The 20,419-nt window shown below is 36.1% G+C and overlaps 1 protein-coding gene across 1 annotated transcript in view; it reads left to right on the forward strand.

The window, feature by feature from the left end:
- The window catches only part of PREX2 (phosphatidylinositol-3,4,5-trisphosphate dependent Rac exchange factor 2), a 276,462-nt gene that overhangs the window by 225,909 nt on the left and 30,134 nt on the right, over nucleotides 1-20,419 (forward strand). The window contains 2 exon segments of the mRNA XM_038579474.1: nucleotides 13,345-13,411; nucleotides 13,662-13,852. Coding sequence (XP_038435402.1) covers nucleotides 13,345-13,411; nucleotides 13,662-13,852 — 258 coding nt within the window.

Consider the following 20,419-nt stretch of genomic DNA (forward strand, 5'->3'; position numbering starts at 1 on the left):
TGAAGTTGCTCGAACTTACTGTTCTTTGTGGGAAGGACTCAGTAGTGCATGAGACTACTCCTTGTTAATCAATATTGATTCTCATTTGCTCTTAAATTTTTTACTTATTGCTTCATTTTACAAATATTTACCGAGCAACTGCTTTGGGTTCGGGAGTGTTTAAGATACAGGGCAGACGTGAAATATGATGTAGTCCCTGCCTTCATGGAGATTATATTCAATTCCAAATAGTTCTTTAAAACTTACCTTTGATCAGTTTGCTCATCTGAGGAATGAAATTACCAAAAGACAGTCTCATTAGTTAGTTAATGCATTTTCATTTCCCATATTCTGCTAAGGACATCTTTCTAATATCTGTATATTCATATTTCTAGTTTTATTATATTTTCCCTGCCCTTCCCTCTGAAGCAGATGTCTACGGTTATTTATAAGATGAGACTCACTTCTGAATAGTTGTCTTCTTTAATACTGTAGAAGACAGTGATAGTTCCATGCTGCTTCAGCTGATTTTAATTAAGCACTTTGGAGGTTAAAGATAGGGCAGTGACCTTTTTCCTACAGTTATCTTTTTCCTATTATAAAGTTCATAAGCAAAATAGAGTGTATATATATTCTGAGATGGGGGAAATTTATTATGCTTGGCAATTTTTTTCTTGACCAATAGCTACCATTCATGTAGATGGTTTCCAATTTTTTTGGCACAGACTTTTTATTTTTTTTAAGGAAGACCCATTCTCCTTGGAAATGGTTTAGAACTGTCACTTATCAATAAATTCAGGAAATTTAATTTAGAAAACTTAGGAAGTTCATTTATTCTACCAAAATATATCAAGCATTCACACTTGTGGGTAGTACTGTGCACAGTAATGAAATAATCAAGATAAACTGTACATTGTCTTCAAGGTGCTTCTAGTTAGGAGGGATGTAAATAAATCCTTGCAGTACACAACAGTAGATCTCACTGGATAGTTAGGAAATGTACTAGGTGCTAGGGAAATGGAAGAGCCTTTTACCCTAAAGATATTGAAGAAGTTTGAGAGAGGAGGTGATATTGAAGGTGGGTCTTAAAGAATGAATAGCAATGGAAAGTGATGCCAGCAAGATGATAGCATAGTAGTTTCCAATGTTCCTCAACTTACAGAAACATTAATTTGAACAACTGTACATGAACAAAAATATCTTAACAGGAACAAAAGATTCTGGGTGAAGGATTATAGTACCTGAGTGGATCATAGAAATAAGAAAATATGCATTACTTTAACCCCACCACCCTTCCCCCAAACCTCATTAGCCCAGCCTAAAGAGAAACACACTCCCCATGGGGAAAAAAGAGTGCAGTGAGCACCCAACTTCACCACGAACCCTAGAACCAGGCCTATACCTATGCCAATCCCTACAAACCCCAGGCTCCAGAGAGGCTCCTATGGAACCAGGCATCGTTGAACTCTGTGGACTCAATACCAAGCCTGCCTCCTGCTGACTAAGGCATCACTTGTTCATTCATGGACTCCACCAGATGCCCCTTCTTACCCCAGAATCTCTGGATGGTTTAGCTGGTAAAAAGTTTTCCCTGCGAAAGCCAGTTTATAAAGATGGGAAGAGTTGCCTACTTCTTCAAATACACAGACACCAACACAAGACCATAAGGATCATGAATAATCAAGGATGTATGGCACCACCAAAGTAAATTAATAAATCTCCAGTAACTGACCCTAAATTATGGAGACCTATAATGGTTGGACAAAAAAACTCAGAATAATTCTCTTAAAGAAATTCAGTGAATCACAGTACAAGCAAACACAATTAAATTAGGGAAACAATACATGAATAAAATAAAATGTTCAAAAAAGAAATAAAAACCATTAAAAAAAACCAGAAATCCTAAAGTTGAAAAATACAATGATTTAACTGTGGAATTTAATAGAGAGCTTAACAGCAGAAGAAAAAAAATCAGTGCACTCAAATACGAGATACTTGAAAATATAAAAAGAAAAAGAAAAAAAGAATGAACAAGAGTGAAGAGAGCCTACATAAATTATGGAATACCATTAAAAGAAACAACCTATATGTTACTGGGATCCCAGAAAGTAAAGTGGTGGAGAAAAGCTCAGAAAGCTTATCTAAAGACATGATTGCTGAGAACTTCAAATCTGGGGAGAGATTTGGACATCCAAGATTATGAAGCACATAGGCCCTTCAAAAGTTTCAAAACAAAAAGATCTTCTCCAAGACACATTATAATAAAGTTGTCTAAAGTCAAAGACAAAGGAGTTTTAAAACAGCAGGAAGAATAATATTCCTCATGTACAGAAGAAACCTCCATAGGCAAACAGTGGATTTCTCTGTAGAGACTTGCAGACCAGAATAGAGTGGAGTGAACCAGGAAGCATTATGCTAAGTGAAATAGGTCAAAGAGGATTGCGATATGTCTCACTTATATATGGAATCTAGAAGAACAAGGAGAAGAAAGGGAAGAGGAAGTAATGTATGGACCTGTGTCTGTACTTAATACTATGTTGAGCAATGGAAATATGCTTTAGAGAGTAAATTTATGTCCATTCAGCTCATTAAAAAAATGGCAACTGAGGAGATGATATGTTAATTAGCTTGACTGCAGTAATCATTTTACTACGTATATGTATATCAGATCGTCATACTGTATGCCTTATATATAATTTTTATGTAAAAGTTTTGAAGAATGAATAGCAATTATGATATTAACTAACATTGAGTGTGTGTTAAATACTGTACTTAGGGCCTTGAATTTTACAAAATAAAGAGAAACATAGCTCTTTTATAGATTCTAGTATAAAAATATAAAAGCTAGGAGTTGGGCAATTAAAATCTCAATGTAATTGTGCTCAATCATGTTTATTTTAATCTTTTCTTATTCATAACTAAATAACTATTTTGCTGGATCCTTTTTTGCTAGAGTTGTTTATAGGTGAAACAACACTACTGTGACTCTTGCCAGGGACCCTCTGGTCATAGTTGTCTCTCACTGAGGGGTGTTGTTCCTTTCTAATTAGAGGTTCCAATGATTCTTAAACACTTTCCTTTAAGTATTGTACTTCAGTGTTAATTGAGATGTAGCTTAATATTTATAAACTTAAAAAGAATCTTTCCCTCAAATATCCTTCTTAAAACATGCATAATAATCATTTTGTCTATAAATTAAACATTAAATGTATTTCTTGGGGCACCTGGGATGCTTAACCCCAGTCGGTTAAGAATACCACTTGTGATTTTGGCTCAGGTCATGATCTCATGAATCATGTGATTAAGCCTCATGTCAGGCTCCATGCTCGGGTAGGAATCTGCTTGTGATTCTCTCTCTTCCTCTCCCTCTGCCCCTCCCCTCCCAAAATAAATAAATTTTTAAAAGTATTTATTATATTTATTTTCCTCTTTTAAGTCACATATATATTCAGTTGCTTGTTAGTATGGTAACTAACTTCTTTGCAGCTTGAATGAAATAAAATTCAATTTACTTCAATACTATACCAAGTTATGGGATTACAATTTTTTCCCATGTGTCCAGGACCATCTTTGGTTATGAGATTACAATTTATTTATCTATCCATCTATCTATCTATCTATCTATCTATCTATCTATCTATCTATTTATTTATTTATCTATCTATCTATTTGAGAGAGAGTGTGGGAGCAGGGGTGAGGGGCAGAGAGAGAGGGACAAGCAGACTCCCCACTGAGCAGGGAGCTGGATGGGGGGATGATCCCAGCACCCCAGGATTATGACCTGGGCTGAAGTCAGATGTTTAACTGACTGAGCCACCCAGGTACTCTAGGATAATAAATTTAAAAAAAAAAATGCTTCTCTGTCCCCTGAGAGTATGCAGTCTAGCAAAGATGACAGAGTGAGTGCAATCAGGTGTCATATAGTGAGATACATTTGTTTCAGTTGGGAAGTTCCCAAGAAGATACCATATTTGAGCAGGATTTTGAAGGATCAAAAGAATCTTGACATGCAGAGGATATGAGAGGGGATTCCACGTAGATAGAATAATATGAGAGAAGGTGTGGAGGTTTTCCTGTGGGTGGGTATTGTTTTGGGGGAATCCAGCATGAACATGCAGGGCAAAGAGGGAGATAAGAGAGATGGGAAGAGGAAGTCTGTTGGTAGATTGCTAGGAGAGGCATTGAATGCCCAAATTGTAGGGTTTGGGTACTGGGGAAATCTGAATGACTTTAAGCAAGGTAATAAAATGTTCCTCTCTGTGCTTTAGGAAGGTAATTTTGAAGGTCAATTGGAGTCAAATAAGGAGTACAGAGAAAGATGTGGAGGAGGAGAAGCTGATCTGTCAACCTCATGTCAGTTGAGCCTTTTATGGCTTTAAACTTAAAAAGGCTTATGATTTTAAATCTAAAAATTACCCTTTAATATGGAGGTGCCAAACTTTCTTGAGACCTAATTGTTGTCAAATTAAATAGACTTAGTTTAAAAATAGAACTATTACTTGGCTTTATTGTTTTTCTTAGGTGTAATGAGTTGTTTTGTTTGTAATATAGTTAAACTTTATTCTTGGAAAAGCTTTCTTTTTTTTAGGATTGACTTTTTCTGTCCATTTCCACAGAGATCGTGCTCTACAGTAGCAGAGCACAGTGTCACCATTAGAAAATATGTACACATGCAACATTTTAAGTCTGTGGTGATATATGAATGTTGCAGGTGTAAGAAAGAAATATCACCCTTGCAGACTCATGAAAAGAGGAGCAAAAATCAGAATGCAGTAAAGGAGTGTTTGGAAAGCAAACAACAGGATTTTAATACAGTGAACTCACTGATTGAAGGTTATCAAAAGAAGAGTGATAGGAGGGTATCAACAGCAGTAAAGAGTAACAGGGCATAGCCCCACTACCTCTGACACTGTGATTTTCTTTCCAGGGCATCAGAGAAGTCTCAGAGAAATCCATTACTTATTTATGTATTTATGTATTTATTTAAGATTTTATTTATGAAAGAGAGAGAGATCATGAGCAGGGGGAGGGGGAGGGGCAGAGAGAGAAGCAGTCTCCCCATTGAACAGGGAGCCCAACAACCCAGGGCTCGATCTCAGGACCCTGGGATCATGACCTGAGCCAAAGGCAGACATGTAACTGACTGAGCCACCCAGGCTCCCCAAAATCCCTTTTTTTTTATGTGGGAAGGTCTTGCCCTGTGTGGTTCATGCAGATTGTTTCCTTAGCCTGCCAGGAATTTTCTTTTCCCAATATTCAAGTAGAAATGGAGCTGTTCACTGATACAGGCAGTTCTCTAAGGACTGTAACCTTGGGTGCTCCATTTCTGACAAGCCAGAAGACATATGTATCCAACCAAATCCAAGTTTATCTCATTACTCAGGATTTCTCTTCATGTAACTTTTAGTAAAACACATTCCAGAAAAGTCAGGGCAAATGCTTGTGGCCATGGAAGGTGGGTAGGATAGAAGGACAAATTAACATTTTCCCACCTACTTACTCATCATGTGTTTTTTACCCATAGTATGGGCACAGGGTGAACCTCTCTGGTGATTTTCCTTTTTATAAGAAATCAGTTTCTTTCAATAATATTTTTTTTGTAGAATTTTTTCCTAATTTAAGTGCTATGGTAGGCAAATACAGCTTAACAATAATACTCATCAGACACCCAGTTACAGCTATAGTCAACTGCTATGCCATTGTAATAATGATATATCTAACTATGCCTATGACTAATATCCATAATTGAAGAAACACTGTTATAGCTCCTTTTTGAAATGCAGAGCAACTGTTAAAATCCAAAGGCTACCTTATATGGTTTAGAATATTTGGGGATAGGACATAATATTACAAGAAGTATAGATGTGTCTGGCCAAGTAAGAAATTTTCATAAATTATTATAAATAAAGAGTGATCTCATAGGCAATGATCTGGAGGAAAAAAACAAGAATATAGCAGAGAGCTGAGCTGAATACTATAGTTTTTCCTCCTTATTTATAAAGCACCAGTGGCTTTTATGCCTTAATCAATCTCTCTTAGAAATTGGATATCCTCCAATATGCCCAGAAAAAGTGGATAAAAAAGGTGCCAGATGAGAAGAATGTCACTTTTGTCACTGATTTAACCTCCATGTATCCCCTATGACAAAATTAATAAGTTTAAATATTTTACATCAAGCTATTGCATTGTCTCTCTTTCTGTGAAAACCTGATCCTTTGAAGTATCTGCCAGACTCTGTAGAGCTATGATCCTAATTCTTCATCCAGTTGAGAAAGCATTTTCCTAATTTTTTAATTAGTATATTAACCTGCATCACTCTACAGAAACTAATCTCAGTGTTCCCCAAGTTCATTTTCTCTCTCATGGCAAACATCAATTCCCTGTTTTCATTACCATGGTCTTATTCTGAATGCTTAATAATTCTGTCCATTTCTAGGATTTCTTCCAGCTCTAAATTCCCTAAATTTTCATGTCATGTGTCATGTATTTCTTTCCATTTATTTTTACTTTTTTACTGGTAGCTAAGTGTTTACTGTGTAGTGCTTCTCTCCACTGTTTAACAAACAACTTATAATTCTTTAGCTTGATATTTAATTTCGTCACAGTATGGATCCAGCCTACTTACTCAACATTCTCTCTCCCTACCTTATATGATTCTGCTCTTCAGCCAGATTGGCTCTATCCACTTCTGTATCTGTTCTGCTGTTCATGATGTTGCCTCCATTTGAAATGGCTGCTTTCCTATTTTGACCTGTCCAGAATCCCATCCATCTGACAAAGTCCAACTCTTATGCCATATTCTTATTTATATGGCCTTGCTTCTTCCTCATGTAAGTATATCCCAGTAACTTTTTTGACCTTTAAACTTACCTGTCAGTGAGTTTACCTTGCATTATAGATAACTATGTACCTGTCTCCACTATTAGATTGTATGAGATAAATGCCCGAGATTAGTTTCATTGTAGTTATTTGATTTGGATATATTTATACCACTACATATTGTAACTTATGATATTATGGCTTCTTTCATTGGTATTTTATTCCACAGGGACCAAATGAAAAAATATTATCACAATGTATCAATTTTATATGGAGAGTTAATTTACTAAGTTGACAATGAAGTCTGATATATGGTAGCATGAAAGGAAACTTACTGTCCAGCCTATATAAAGTAGCAGCAGCACTTTCAAAATGTCTCAATAAGATTTGCTGTATGAGACAAAGGACCATGACTTCATTCTTACTAACCTCAGAAGCATAATAAACTATGGTCATTTTGGGCATTAATCCAATTTTGCCATTAACTTGCTCATAAATTCTGATTAGGGGGCATTGTAAGACTTTCATAATTAAGGGAAGTGCATTAGAAATTTATTTCCTGTGAACAGTTTGTCATACTCTGAAAAATACCAAAGTTCTGTGAATACCTATAAACCTTAGGGATGGTAAAATATCTGGCTAACAGACTTTTTTCTGATGGGAAATACCTAAATTAGTTGCAACGTCAAGTCTAAATTTTTATTCTAACAAATAATTAGTTGAATTTAAATATATGTTAGCTATGTAAATTTCCTAAGAGTAACAAAGTAGCTATAGTTCCTGTTTTTTTCCTCTAGACTTCATCAGCACATAAATATATTTTATAATGATTTCTTATTTTCTTTAATCATAGATTATCAAATATTAACTATTTACCCAAGTTTGGATCAGTAAATACATTTAATTCTGTATTTGTAGGAGGCATTTGTCTTCTAAGAGTATTTTGAAGGGCACAGTTATATCATTAGATGCTTTTTCTATTTTAGTTCTGCTATATAGCAACTTGGAAAAGATTAGATTGTTTCTGAATAAAGTTTCACTTACTGTGGGCATTTATACATTTTAAATTGATAAAAGTTATTTTTCTACTGACTATCTTCATAAAATCTGTTTTTTTTTCCTTTAAGGATTTTGCCCCATTGAAAATGTTGAGATTTCTACCAAATCAGGTTTTTTTTTTAAAGATTGTATTTATTTATTTGAGAGAGAGTGTGCATGTAGGCACAGAGAGGCAGGGGGAGGGAGATGCAGACTCCCCACTGACCAGGGAACCTGATGCGGGACTCAATCCCAGGACTCTGGGATCACGACCTGAGCTGAAGGCAGGCACTTAACCAACTAAGCCAGTCAGGTACCCTTCTGTCAAATATTTTAAATGAATTAGAATCCACATATTCCTGCTCTTAACTGGCTGAACCAGTGACAACTTTTTTTGGGGTTTTTTTTTTGTTTGTTTTTTTGTTTTTTTTTGAAGGAGCATCTACTTCTGAAAGTAGGAATACTGTTCAGTGTGACCAGCTGTAGTGGAGGTCTCTGTAGTGAAGCTTTCCATAGGTGATCCTAATGATCTATGGACTACTTCTACAGGATATTTTCTTTCCCAAATAATTCAAGCTACAGAAGAGCTGAGGTCTCTACAACAAATACACCTGATTAAGCCCTGTAAATAACAGTCCTCTTTAACCTAAAGAAAGGCTCTTTTCTTTTTAAAGTGAACCGCTATTTGTGCCCTGATCATGGAATCATGTAGACTCCAAGTACCTACCTTAATTTTCACTTTTTATATGGATCAGAAAATATTGTAGGTGGCCTTAGAGGAAAGAACAAAGTTTTGGCCTTACTTTTATTCCTTGCTATGCTTTAAAAATGCTCCAGGAGTTGCCTCCCACTGTGTGTACTTGAATAATAGTTATTATTGACTATCAAATGAGTCCTGTTTGCTTACTGCCACACTGAGTACTTCTTATTTTGATTAATATTCAACATTATGCCATATACATGTTAGATAATTTTAATATACATTGTAAAAATGAGATACTTGAGACCCTGGGAGGCTAAACAATTTGTGAATTTGTGCACTCTTTTTAATTGCTTTACTTTCTCTACCAAGCACACTTAAAGAAATGCATTAGGACATTTGTTTAAGGTATCTCTGTGGGTTCTGACTTCGAAGCACGATCTTTGCTCCAAACATATAGCAATGTTAGGTAAAATCCCAAGTCAGAAAATGTAAAAGTCACAGCTGAGCTCATAATTTATCATCTCAGTGGTCCACAAATCAAAAGAAAATGCAAGTGATGAGTTGTAAGCTGTGCTGAGGCCTCTGGAGGTGGTCAGAAGGCCAGTACAACTTCTTCTAAGCTAATAAGAGATTGAAGTCATTCTACACTAGGTGGAGATCCAGAGCCAGCGTTATAGCTTGAAGCCAGGACATAGAGAAGGACTCATCTGCTTCTGAGCGAGGAAGAAAAACTTGCTGCCCACTACTTGAGACTATAGATTTGAGGTCAGGAAAAGCTTATATGGCAAGAAGAAAGGGACATGGCTGGTAAACTGGGAATTGAACCAGTCACTCATTGGTTCAGTAATGTGACTGATAATAATCCAGATGTCAGCACAATGTAGTATTTGAATTTCCAGTATGAAACTGATTATATATGGGTGATTCTGGGTACAAAATGAACACAAAATCATTTGTAAGAGAAGGATAATGAGAGATAGGGGTTGGACATATATCAAAAAGCTAAATAAAACCAAATAAAAATCTTCCCACTTCAAATGAACCTGCAAAACAAAATTCCAAAGCACAAAAGGAAGCCTAAGACTAGGAAAGAGCCAATGAATTCAACCACTGAGAATAAATTTGACTGGAAGAAATTAAAATATTGAAACAGCCTGGGAGAGCATATTTTGGGTGCTCAAAATATTAACAAAGGATTGCCATTCATAGAAAGGTAGGAAATCCTGAAATAAAAACAGTCAGTGATCTAGTTATTTATTCACAAATATTTATTAAGATAATACTATGGTCCACACATTATTACAGGCGCCAGAGATACAGGAATGATCCCAAGTAAATAAAAACCATATCCACATAGACAGTTCACGTTCTTATGGGGAGGTTACCTATTAGTGGTAGAAATGAAATAAGAGGCAGAAATCTCAGAAGTGAAAGATAGTCACTGAAATAAAATTCCCAGTAGAAAATACAAACTCTAGATTTGACAGTGACAGAATTTTTTTCATTTGGAAGATATTACTTAGGAAATCACCTAAAATGCAGTCATGGGAAAATAAGATTTTAAAAGCGTGCGTGCGTGCATGCGTGTGTGTGTGTGTGTAGAGAGAGTGTGTGTGAGAAAACAAATCTGATTATGTGAAGAAATAATAGCTGAGATTATTTTATAATTGAAGACAATACACCTCACATTGAAAAGATACTCCGAGAACCTGGTTTTATCTGGATAAATAACAATAAATCAATGCCTAAACACATTGAGGTAAAACTTCAGAACATTGAGGATAGAAAGAAAATCTTAACCTATCAGAGAAAAAAATATAGACTAACCCCCAAACAAAGGCAACTAGACTGAGAGCAAACACCAAGAGCAGTATAGAGGGGGAAAAATGTCCTGTAATCTGGATTCCAGAATTTAATGCTGACATATACCAGACACACTGATCAAACATATTAATAGAATTTCCGACTTTTAAAACTGGATATTTTGAGGAAGCAAGCCTAGAAAGAATGTGTGGGCTTAAAACAAGAAAAAAAAAAAGTAAAGAGGAGCAGAAACTTCTAAATGTCACCAAATTTAACTCTTGCTATAAAAAGTAATAACTAATTTCTATGTGAAAAAAAGTCAAGACTACACAAAAGAAAGAAATACAAATGCACAAAAAAAAGAAGAAATATAGATAGCCAACACATATATGCAAATTGAAAATAAAAACACCAAAGGTTGAAATTCTAATAACATCAGTGTGGACAAGAATTGGAAGAATGATCATAGCTATTCTTTGGTAGCTCCATTTGGCCCAGCTGTGTGGGTGACCTCATGAAGCATGGAAGCAGGAAATGCCAGCTTCTGAGTGATATTTGCCTTGAGGAGGGAGAGTTTGGAACAAGGGTGGGGTGGAGAAGGGTGAGCAATAAAGAGCTCACCTGTATCTGTAATGTTTCATTTTTTTTTTTAAAGGTGAAGCAAAAGTGCCAAGTGCCAGGATCTGTCAAAATATGGTGGTGCCTACCTGGATTTTCATAGTATTCGCCTAAATCTGTAGCTGTGTAATTGAAACGAAGAGACACTCAGAACTTTCAGGAGAACACGAATGTTTATGCACAGTAATAAGGTTTTTAAGACAGTCAGTCTTTTGGTAATGAGGCCAGTTAAAACCCAAAGTCTTTGCCAGGATCTATAAGGCCCTGCTAAAGACTCTGCTCCTTTGACTTCTCTCAGTGGCTCACTCATTCTAATCTAACCCCAGCCCTATGGTGTATTTTTGTGCCTCATACAAGTCTGGCTCATTTCTTCTTCTCTTACCAGCAATCCTCTTAGATTGTTCTTCTCTCTTTCTGATACTGGGGAAAATTAGAAAATTTAAAAGTATCTCAAATGCCTTTGATTTTGCTCTTGATCCAATGCTCTTAATAGATATTGACTCAGCCAGCTGAATGAAACTATGTTTTCTTGGCACTTAATGGATGTTCCAGGTTAGAGTCATTTGTGCCACCATAACTCAGTCATTTTGAGCAGAACACTGCTTGGGGTGAGTGGAATCCTCATATTCCTAGGAGCTTTATGTGCTCAGGAGCAACAGGTAGCTGTGGGATTTAGGCTGAGGGAATAATTTTCCATGGACTCCTGTACTCTTTTCCACCATATTGCTTTCTCTATCAAGCACACTTGAAAGGCATGGGAACATCTGATCAAGGTTATCTCTGTGGGTTCCAGCTTTGAGGCACCACCTTTGTTCCAAGATGGTACATGGAAATCCTTAGGAGTTCAAAAAATAATAACCAACTTTGGATGCAGAGCTATTGTAAAATTTTTGTTATTGTTCAATTTGTATTTGAGACATGAATAAGCTAATTCTCAGTAAGAATCAGCATAACTTTCATTTTGGAAGTGACTCTTAAAGTTTTCCTAATTTAAAGTGTAAAACTAGATTAATCCATGCTAATTTATCTTAAAAAGAAAGACACCACCAAACATCATTACGAGGTACAATGCTAATGGGAATAAGTGTGTGTGTTTGTGTGGGTGAGTGTGCATGTATGTGCATGTAGAGGGGGACTCTGGGCATAAAACCCTGTCTCACAGATTTTGCCCTCTACTACTCATGTGTTTGGTAATAATCTGACAGTATTTTGAGGTTCTAAAAGGTGCTCCAAAACACTAGCCTAATCAGTTTTATTTCAATATCTTGTCTGACAATCATTCTAATATTATGGAACTTATTTTGGTACATCAATATTAAGTGTTCACATCTTGAAAATAATTTTGCTTCATCAAAGATAGTAGATTAAATATAACTTAAATGTATCCTGTCTTCATGGGTCATTTCCTTACAATTTCAGTTTAGTAATGAGTCAAGAGCTAATAAGCAAAACAGCAATAATTCTTTGGAAATTGGGTTTAATTATTGCTGGCCACTAAGATTCAATTTCGTGTATTAAAATGGTACCACAATGCATCCTGGTGACAAAAAGAACAAGTGTATCCTTGAAGAGGGTCTTTGGTGACTCCATTTGGCCCAATCTGAGCATAGTTTAGTGGATGAAAGAATTCAACTTAGTACCCTGTTTAAAATTAGTTTTTTGAGTATTACTGTTATAATCTTGCACAATAAATGAAAACTAGATACTGTTTTCCAATAGCTGCAAGAAAATATATTTCTTCAACTTTTATAATAATATTATTGTAAATACTAAAATAAAAAATATTTGTGTTATATACGGTTGTTCTAAGCAATTTATTTACATTAATTCATTTAATCTTGTAGCAGGCTTGTGAAATAGAAGCTGATGTTATCCCCAAATTACAAAAGAGGAAATTGAGGCATATACAAATTAAGTAATGTCTCTGAGGCCACACAATATGTAATAAAGCTGATGGTGGCTTTAGTCATTTTTTTCTTTTTCTTTTTTTTTTTTTTTTTTAATTTTTAAAAAATTTTGTTTGAGAGAGCACACGTTCAGGCCTGAGGATGGCGTAGGTGGAGAGGGAGAGAGAGAGAGAGAGAATCTCAAGCAGATTGCCTGCTAAGTGCAGAGCCCGAAGTGGGGTTCCATCTCATAACCCTGAGATCATAACCTGAGCGGAAATAGAGTCAGATGCTCAACTGACTGATCCACTCAGGTACCTCTTGAGTCATTTTTTCTGAATGGAAGAATAATTGACTTTTTTTGCAATCCCATTCATCTCGGGGTCCAACACTTGTTTATTCATTTGTTTTTAAAAGGAAGTCAGTGAAACATGCATGTCTCCATGCACTTTAATTTTTCTAGCAGTAAGTGATCATTTATTCTTCGGATTCTTACAGGGCCTTCTACTTGGACAAATCAAATTCACCACCAAACTCCACATCCAAAGCTGCCTATGTAGATAAGGTAAAAAGAAATGAGTGCTTTTTCTAATGTTTTGCCGTTTACATACTTATCTTACTTAATTTTTCTGCTGCTGTTCTGTATAATTCTGCGGAATTACAAATATCTGTAGCCTCCAATTCCATCACCTCCGCAAGGAAAATATTTTAGACTATTCATTAAACGTTGTAACAGCTGCGAATTGTATCCTATCTAAAAGGATTTCTTACTGCTAGATGTGTTGGACTTTATGTTGATCACTTTTTTTCTGCAGCTAATGAGGCCTCTCAATGCTTTGGATGAACTTTATCGACTGGTGGCCTCGTTTATCAGATCCAAGCGCACGGCGGCCTGTGCAAACACAGCCTGCAGCGCCTCCGGGGTGGGGCTGCTGTCTGTTTCCTCAGAGCTGTGCAACAGGCTGGGAGCTTGCCACATCATCATGTGCAACAGCGGTGTGCACAGGTATGTGAACTGGTCTGCCCTGCCTGCCTCTCTCATGCTGAATTCACTGGGAGGTTCTTTCTTATGTTTTGGTTATGCAAAATTAGAACCGGAAACATTCAAAGGACTCCGATGTATTTGGAATAAGATTTGGGAAACCAGATCGTTACAGTTTTCTGGCTTTAGTTATATGTTCTGTGACTATTTAATCTACAAATGAATGCAATCCCACATTTATATCACCGTATCTTATCTGTCTAGAATCTTATCATCCTTGCATTTATATTACAAGATTTATACTTTAGATACAAACTAAAGGAACTTGCCTGGTAGGAGCTGGCAAGTAGCTAAAAAAAACAAAACAAAACAAAAAAAACAAACAAACAAAGAAAAACTTCCTTCTCTGCACTTAATGGACATTCCATCCTTTGGTGTTTGGGTTTTTATATCCAGTGGTTGTGAGGTAGGTGCTGCCTTGGGGTTTCTACTCTCTTCCTATACTTGGCAAATTTACATCCAGGAGCCCATACAATATGCGTTCCTGAAAATGGAAAGGGAAATTTTAGATGGGGTCCAGTGCAAGTGATTTGTCTTAGACAAGTGTACTCAGTCTGGGGCATCCAAGGGAGGCTTATGAACTCCTACAACTGAGTCAGCTGTGAAATGGGGGTGGAGGAGCCCATGTCAAGTCTTTCCCCATAACCACTTGCTCCTCCTCTGTCTCCTCACCATTTTCACAAGGAAGTGAAACCATGTATTAACAATAATGAAGCAGAATTTGGTCCGCATTGTAATCTGAGTGGGTAAATAATGTCCTGTCTCCCATCACAGCCTCTTCTTGGAACTGGCCCAGTTAGATTTTGAGGATGATAGAATTGTTTAGTCACATTTACTTGGTACATGACCAACACAGAGGACTGCAGTTGGACTGTAGGTCATGTAAAATCATAAAGTGACGATGCTCATGTTAGAAGGCATAAGTACAACATGAACAACAGACAACAAAAATAAGAAAAAGATATAATAAGATGATAACATAATAAAAAATAACAAAGAGACCTCCATTGCAAGAAAATGCAAGTGACCTAGGAAACTTACAGCTAAAATCTAAGATTCAGAAGGAAAACAGATCTCCGAGATGGGTAGAACTTTCCCTAAAGAACGTGATATTTGAACTGACTTTTGATGAGTCAGGGTGAAGAGGTGAAAAGTAGGAGAAAAATGATCCAAGGCAGCAGGTTCTCATCTGTAAAATTCCATTTCGATTTGGTGTGCTGAAATTCTAGTCTTCAGGTCCTCCACAGCGTGTTCTTGCTTACGAAGTATGGCAAGACCTTATTCCTCTGAAAGGAGCATTATATTCTGTGGTTGACAAAGCATACAGATTTTTTCCTTTATTTTAATGGCTGTGTACTTTGTGCTCCATTGCAAGCTATAATAAGCTTAATTGAAAATATCGTCTGCAACCAAATGCATAAAATATTTCATAATTTGTTTACTAGCAGAGAAGTGATCTCTCCCTTCTGATCAACTCATGTTCACTCCTTCTGTTCCCACTTATTCATTCACTCATTTATGTATTCATTATTCATTCACTCAGTAAATATGCATTGGGCACCAATTATGTGCCAGCACTGCTCTAGTTGCTGGGAATACAGCCTTGAAAAATTAAAGTCCCTATTCTCAAATAGTGTGCATTGTGTTGGGGCAACATGATAACATAAATAAATATGTAATGCAGTAGATGGAATAAGTAGAAAAAAAACAGAAGTCAGAGGGGTATTAGGTGACAGGATGGGAAGAAGGGGTAGCACTATCCAACAGGGGATTTCATCAGAGACTTGTATGAAATGAAGGAGTGATTTATGCAAATATCTCTGGGAAAGAGCATTTGATCCATCGGAGCAGCGGTGCAAATGTGGGAGCTCACATGGGAGCTCAAGGAACTGCACGAAGGCCATTGTGGCCTCAGTGAAGTGTCATGACTTTGATGATTGGTGTTCTTATCTTACCCTGGTGCAAGGTCATGGTTGTCTGAGGACTAGATATACTATGACCACGAAGGGGACACTTCGGACTTTGAAACTACAAGCACACTCTCTTACTCCCACATTAATTTACTGAAAGTTAATGCAACTAAATCTGCATTTAATTCTAGAACCATGACCAGGTTGTCCTGATTATTCTCTCTGCTATCCCATGAGCAATTTTAGAATCTGACTTATGTTTCATAAGAGAAATAGATTGATGCCCCACAATTGTTTTGTAATTACCATATTCATTGATGGGTGTGTTGGGACCACAAGTAACATTGAAATTTCAAAGTAGTTTGCCTTTTTCTGTTCAAAATAAATGTAGCTTTAGTTAGTTCATTGCAGAGACATTTACCGAGATATAGGGACAAATATTCCAGGACAAATGCTGAATTTAAAGTTAAAACTATTTGAAAAAGGCACAGCTCTATTTTTCTATTATGGGGAATAAAATGGGAGCTTAACATTATCTTTTAATCTCTTGGTGAAGGCTGTGCTTAAATTTTTTATGACAATAAAATGTGCTAATTTATTATTGGATTTAGAAATCTCATGTAAAGGCTGTTCTTAAAATAATTCCTTCATAATTAGAATTCAGACAGCCAGAGAGAAACCCAAGTAGATCCACACCTGCCCTCAACATTAGACATGGAGATTTAGCTTCAGGTTCTGACAAGGGGTGAAGTCCACACTGTGAATCAGAATAAATATCACACAAACTATTTTTATCATTTACTTCTAAAACCCAGATGAGAAATGGTCAGTGCTATTGCATCCACATGAGATAGTCAATTTCTTGCCCTTTCTGATTTTATTTACAAAATAAAAGGAGAATCTAAAATATTTGTAGAGTATTGAATGATACTGCATGTGTTTGATATTAAAGAGAATAATGTGGTTTTTCAGAATGAAAAGGCAGATTTAATTAGCATTAATGTCTAGATGTTTTAATGCCAACCTGAATTGGATGGCAGAGCTGTGTACAACAGTGAATGCAAGATTAGCAGGAATAGAATTCAGGATGCATTATTAAAATCTTCTCATAGCATTTAGCCTGGCTTTGTTTTTATTAAATTCTTTTCCCTAGGGAAGTCCTTTGTGTGTATTACAATTCTACTGATGAACTTCCCTGCCCACACTCTCTTAACAAATCACTTATGTCAGTGATTGCTATTGGATGGTAGAAGAACAGGACTGTCTCTTCTTAAAAGCAGGTTTTTGCCTTTTAAACAGTATAAACTTGATATTAAAGGTAGTTTAACCAGTGGAGCATTTTTATAATTTACTATCCTGACAAGCCTTCTTTCATGTTCATTTTGTGTCATCTTTTGCAGTTTTCATCAAACAACACACAATTAAACACAGTTTTATTAGTAAATATGGTTCAACAATCTGCTTTATGCTCATTACAACTGTATCTGTTTTTTCAAAATGTACAATGTAGATTTTCTCATTTTCACTTTTATTCGTTACATAGTTAATGGAACCAGTTGCTGTACCATAGTTTACTAAATGGTTACTTTAGTGGTTTATCTTCCTTGTCCATTGCACATAATGCCTGCAGAGAGGCTGCTTTCATTATATAGCTGTTCAGATTTCAATTTTATTTTCCACTAAGTTACAAGAAAAAAAAATATCCTCCAGATAGAAATACTATGTCAAAGAGTTTAAACCTTTGTGACCAGTAATATATGTTATTTGGGTTCCCAAAAGCTTCATTCTCATGTACAACACAACCAGAAGGTTAGGTAGTTATGTGGCACTTGCACCTTTTTCTGGTCTGCAGAGGGTATTTGAATCCATTTATGTATTGTGCTTCTCTCCTAGATGATATATCACTAGTGCTTTAGTTTATGCTTCTTTGACTACAAATTCAAATGTTTGTACATTTGAATTAAATATTTTTTGAATTTCCTTTTCCATGAAGATATATGCCATTCTACATACCTGCTTCATAGACAAAACTTGGTTTTTACCAAATTGAACACTTCTAAATTACTGAATCGGCTCGTGGCTTTTAAAGTTCTCTCACACTCCTGCCAGTTATTTGTTGCAAGCAATCCAAAAGCGTGCAAACAGGGATTCTAAATTTTCTTTTATTTCATACTGCAGCATCCTTCCATTCAATGCGGCATTTCATTTTGTTGTAGTTCTTTATTCCCACCCCAGCTTAACAGCCAACTGTTTTTCTTTAACCAGCATAAATCAGTATATTGCAAATGTTATAAAACAAGAATCATGGGTCTTACTGTGTCCAAAAACAAAGATGTCATTTCCTTCTCGCGATATTAGCTTATGCTTCCTTTGCCAGTGGGAACAAGTAGGTGGAAATTTCCAGAGGCTACCTGAAAAGATAACTTCAAAGAAATTTCTCGTGAGGGCAGGAAATCTGGGATCATGGTTTTTCCCTCTAAGGACTTGTTCCAAAGAGTTTTTGTCCACATACTCTCAGTATCTTTTATAATTGATCTTCACGGTGTTAGAACCTTGATATGGCCCTGCAGGAGGATATGTGATTTGAGCATAGGCCTCACTCGCCCTGTGATGGCTTTGAACCTAAACCTCGGTGACCTGTACACACAAATTATGTTTTATCTTCACACTTTGTTATGAGGATGAATCTCTTCCAGGAAACAAGGTTCTGCATTTTAAAGTAACATACCTCCTGTTCGCCCATCCAGTAGGGGGTTGTGAGCAGCACCACTAGGAGGAGCTTGTTGAATCCGGGGTTTACCAGCACCTGGCATTGGTCAGTGTCTTGTCTTCTGATTAGAACCCTGCTCAGGTGTGAGAAGGAAACAGTCTGTGGCAAGGCCTGCCTGTTCTCACTATTGAAAAACATTGATAAACATCAAGCTAGCTACCATCTGTGTATTACAGTGTTAGACTTTTTTTAATACATTGCAGAAATTAGTTTTAACATATATAGAGTTTTAGGAACTAAAAGGCCACAAATATGTGAAGCTTCTAACTTTAGAGGGGTCTGTTCCCAAGATGCATTTCACTGTTGGTTATGTGGAAATTGAGACACATGTTCACATTTGACAGTATGACCCTTGGTATTTGAATCTTCAGCGTCAACCCTCTCTTCCCCTTCCCTGACAAGCATTTATATAATCCATCCTATGACCATCATATAGGACCCAAAGAATGATTATAAGCACTGGTTAGGAAAATGAAATCCAGGAATTAAAATATAAAAACAACTGAAGAAAAATATATATTACTGGTTCAAATAGTTTTTATTTCAAATGATGAACCTGTACGGATGCCCAGTTCATGTAAGCAATTAAAAAAAAAAAAAAGAAAAAAAAAAGAAAAAACCTTTTCAGGTAACTACTAATTAGCAATTTTAGAAACCATTTTTGTATGAACTTTGAAGGACTCTCTTGGAAATATTTTATTTTGTCATAACCGTGACATCAAAGGACAAATTGACAAATAGGCCCAACTTAGGAATGCAGAATCTTGTAAAAGTGGGGCACTCAAGGTGACCTGACTTAGGTAATCAGAGTCCTGATAGGGCAGATAATAAAGCTGCATCTTTTTCCATTGTGTGGTGAAAACATCAAGTAAGAGGAGGAGATTTACTCTGGGAATTTCCATCTGTAAGTTAGATTCTAGGTATGGGACAGAAAAAATAAATTACCATAATAAGCAAATGTAGGTTTCAGATATATCCATTTATCTTTTGTTCAAAAACGACTTGAAAGCTTCAATAACAAGATTAGTGGAAATACTTGAATTTTAAATCTCCAGAAAGATGGCTAAATAGAACACAAGAAGCCTTTCGATATACTAGCTCATAATCTCGGGGTACTGTACATTCTCAACAAGAAGTTCTAAAATTATGCTCCATAGGAATCTGAAGCAAATTAGTCTAAAACAGTACATTTATATAGGGTAGTAGTAGTAATAACGGAAATGACATTTAAAATTGCCATTAAATGTAACTGCAGTTATGACTATTTTTCTTCAACATTTAAAATTTTATATCAATGTAACTGTTCTTGTTTGTTTGAAATCTAATAAAATCACTAATGTATCAAAACAAAAGCAAATATGAAAATATATGATTGTGCTCTAATTTTTAGAAGGGGAAAAAATAAGACTCTTAGAATGGGGCTCTGGGAGAAAGACAAGATATATCCTATGCATGATAGGATATAAGTGTAAATCTTAAATACTTTGCCAAACTCATAGGAGCAGAGGATAGACTGGGATTAGCATGGGCTGGTAGGAGGAGAAAGTGGGGAGATGTTGGTCAAGGGATATAACGTTTCAATTATGGGAGAATAAGTTCTGGATATCTAATATAGGACAGTGAGACTGTACATAACAATAATGTTTTGTATACTTGGACATTTGCTAGGAGGATAGATCTTAAGTGTTTTCACCACCAAAAAAAAAAAAAAAAAGGAAGAGAAAGAAAATGCTAATTGTGTGGGGTGATGGGTATGTTAATCAACTTGATTGGATGAATATTTCATGATGTGTGTGCATATATATCTTAAAATCAACAAATGATATACCCTAAGCATGTACAATATTTAGG

Source organism: Canis lupus, chromosome 29 (genome assembly GCF_011100685.1).
Source record: "Canis lupus familiaris isolate Mischka breed German Shepherd chromosome 29, alternate assembly UU_Cfam_GSD_1.0, whole genome shotgun sequence".
Lineage (NCBI taxonomy): Eukaryota > Metazoa > Chordata > Mammalia > Carnivora > Canidae > Canis > Canis lupus.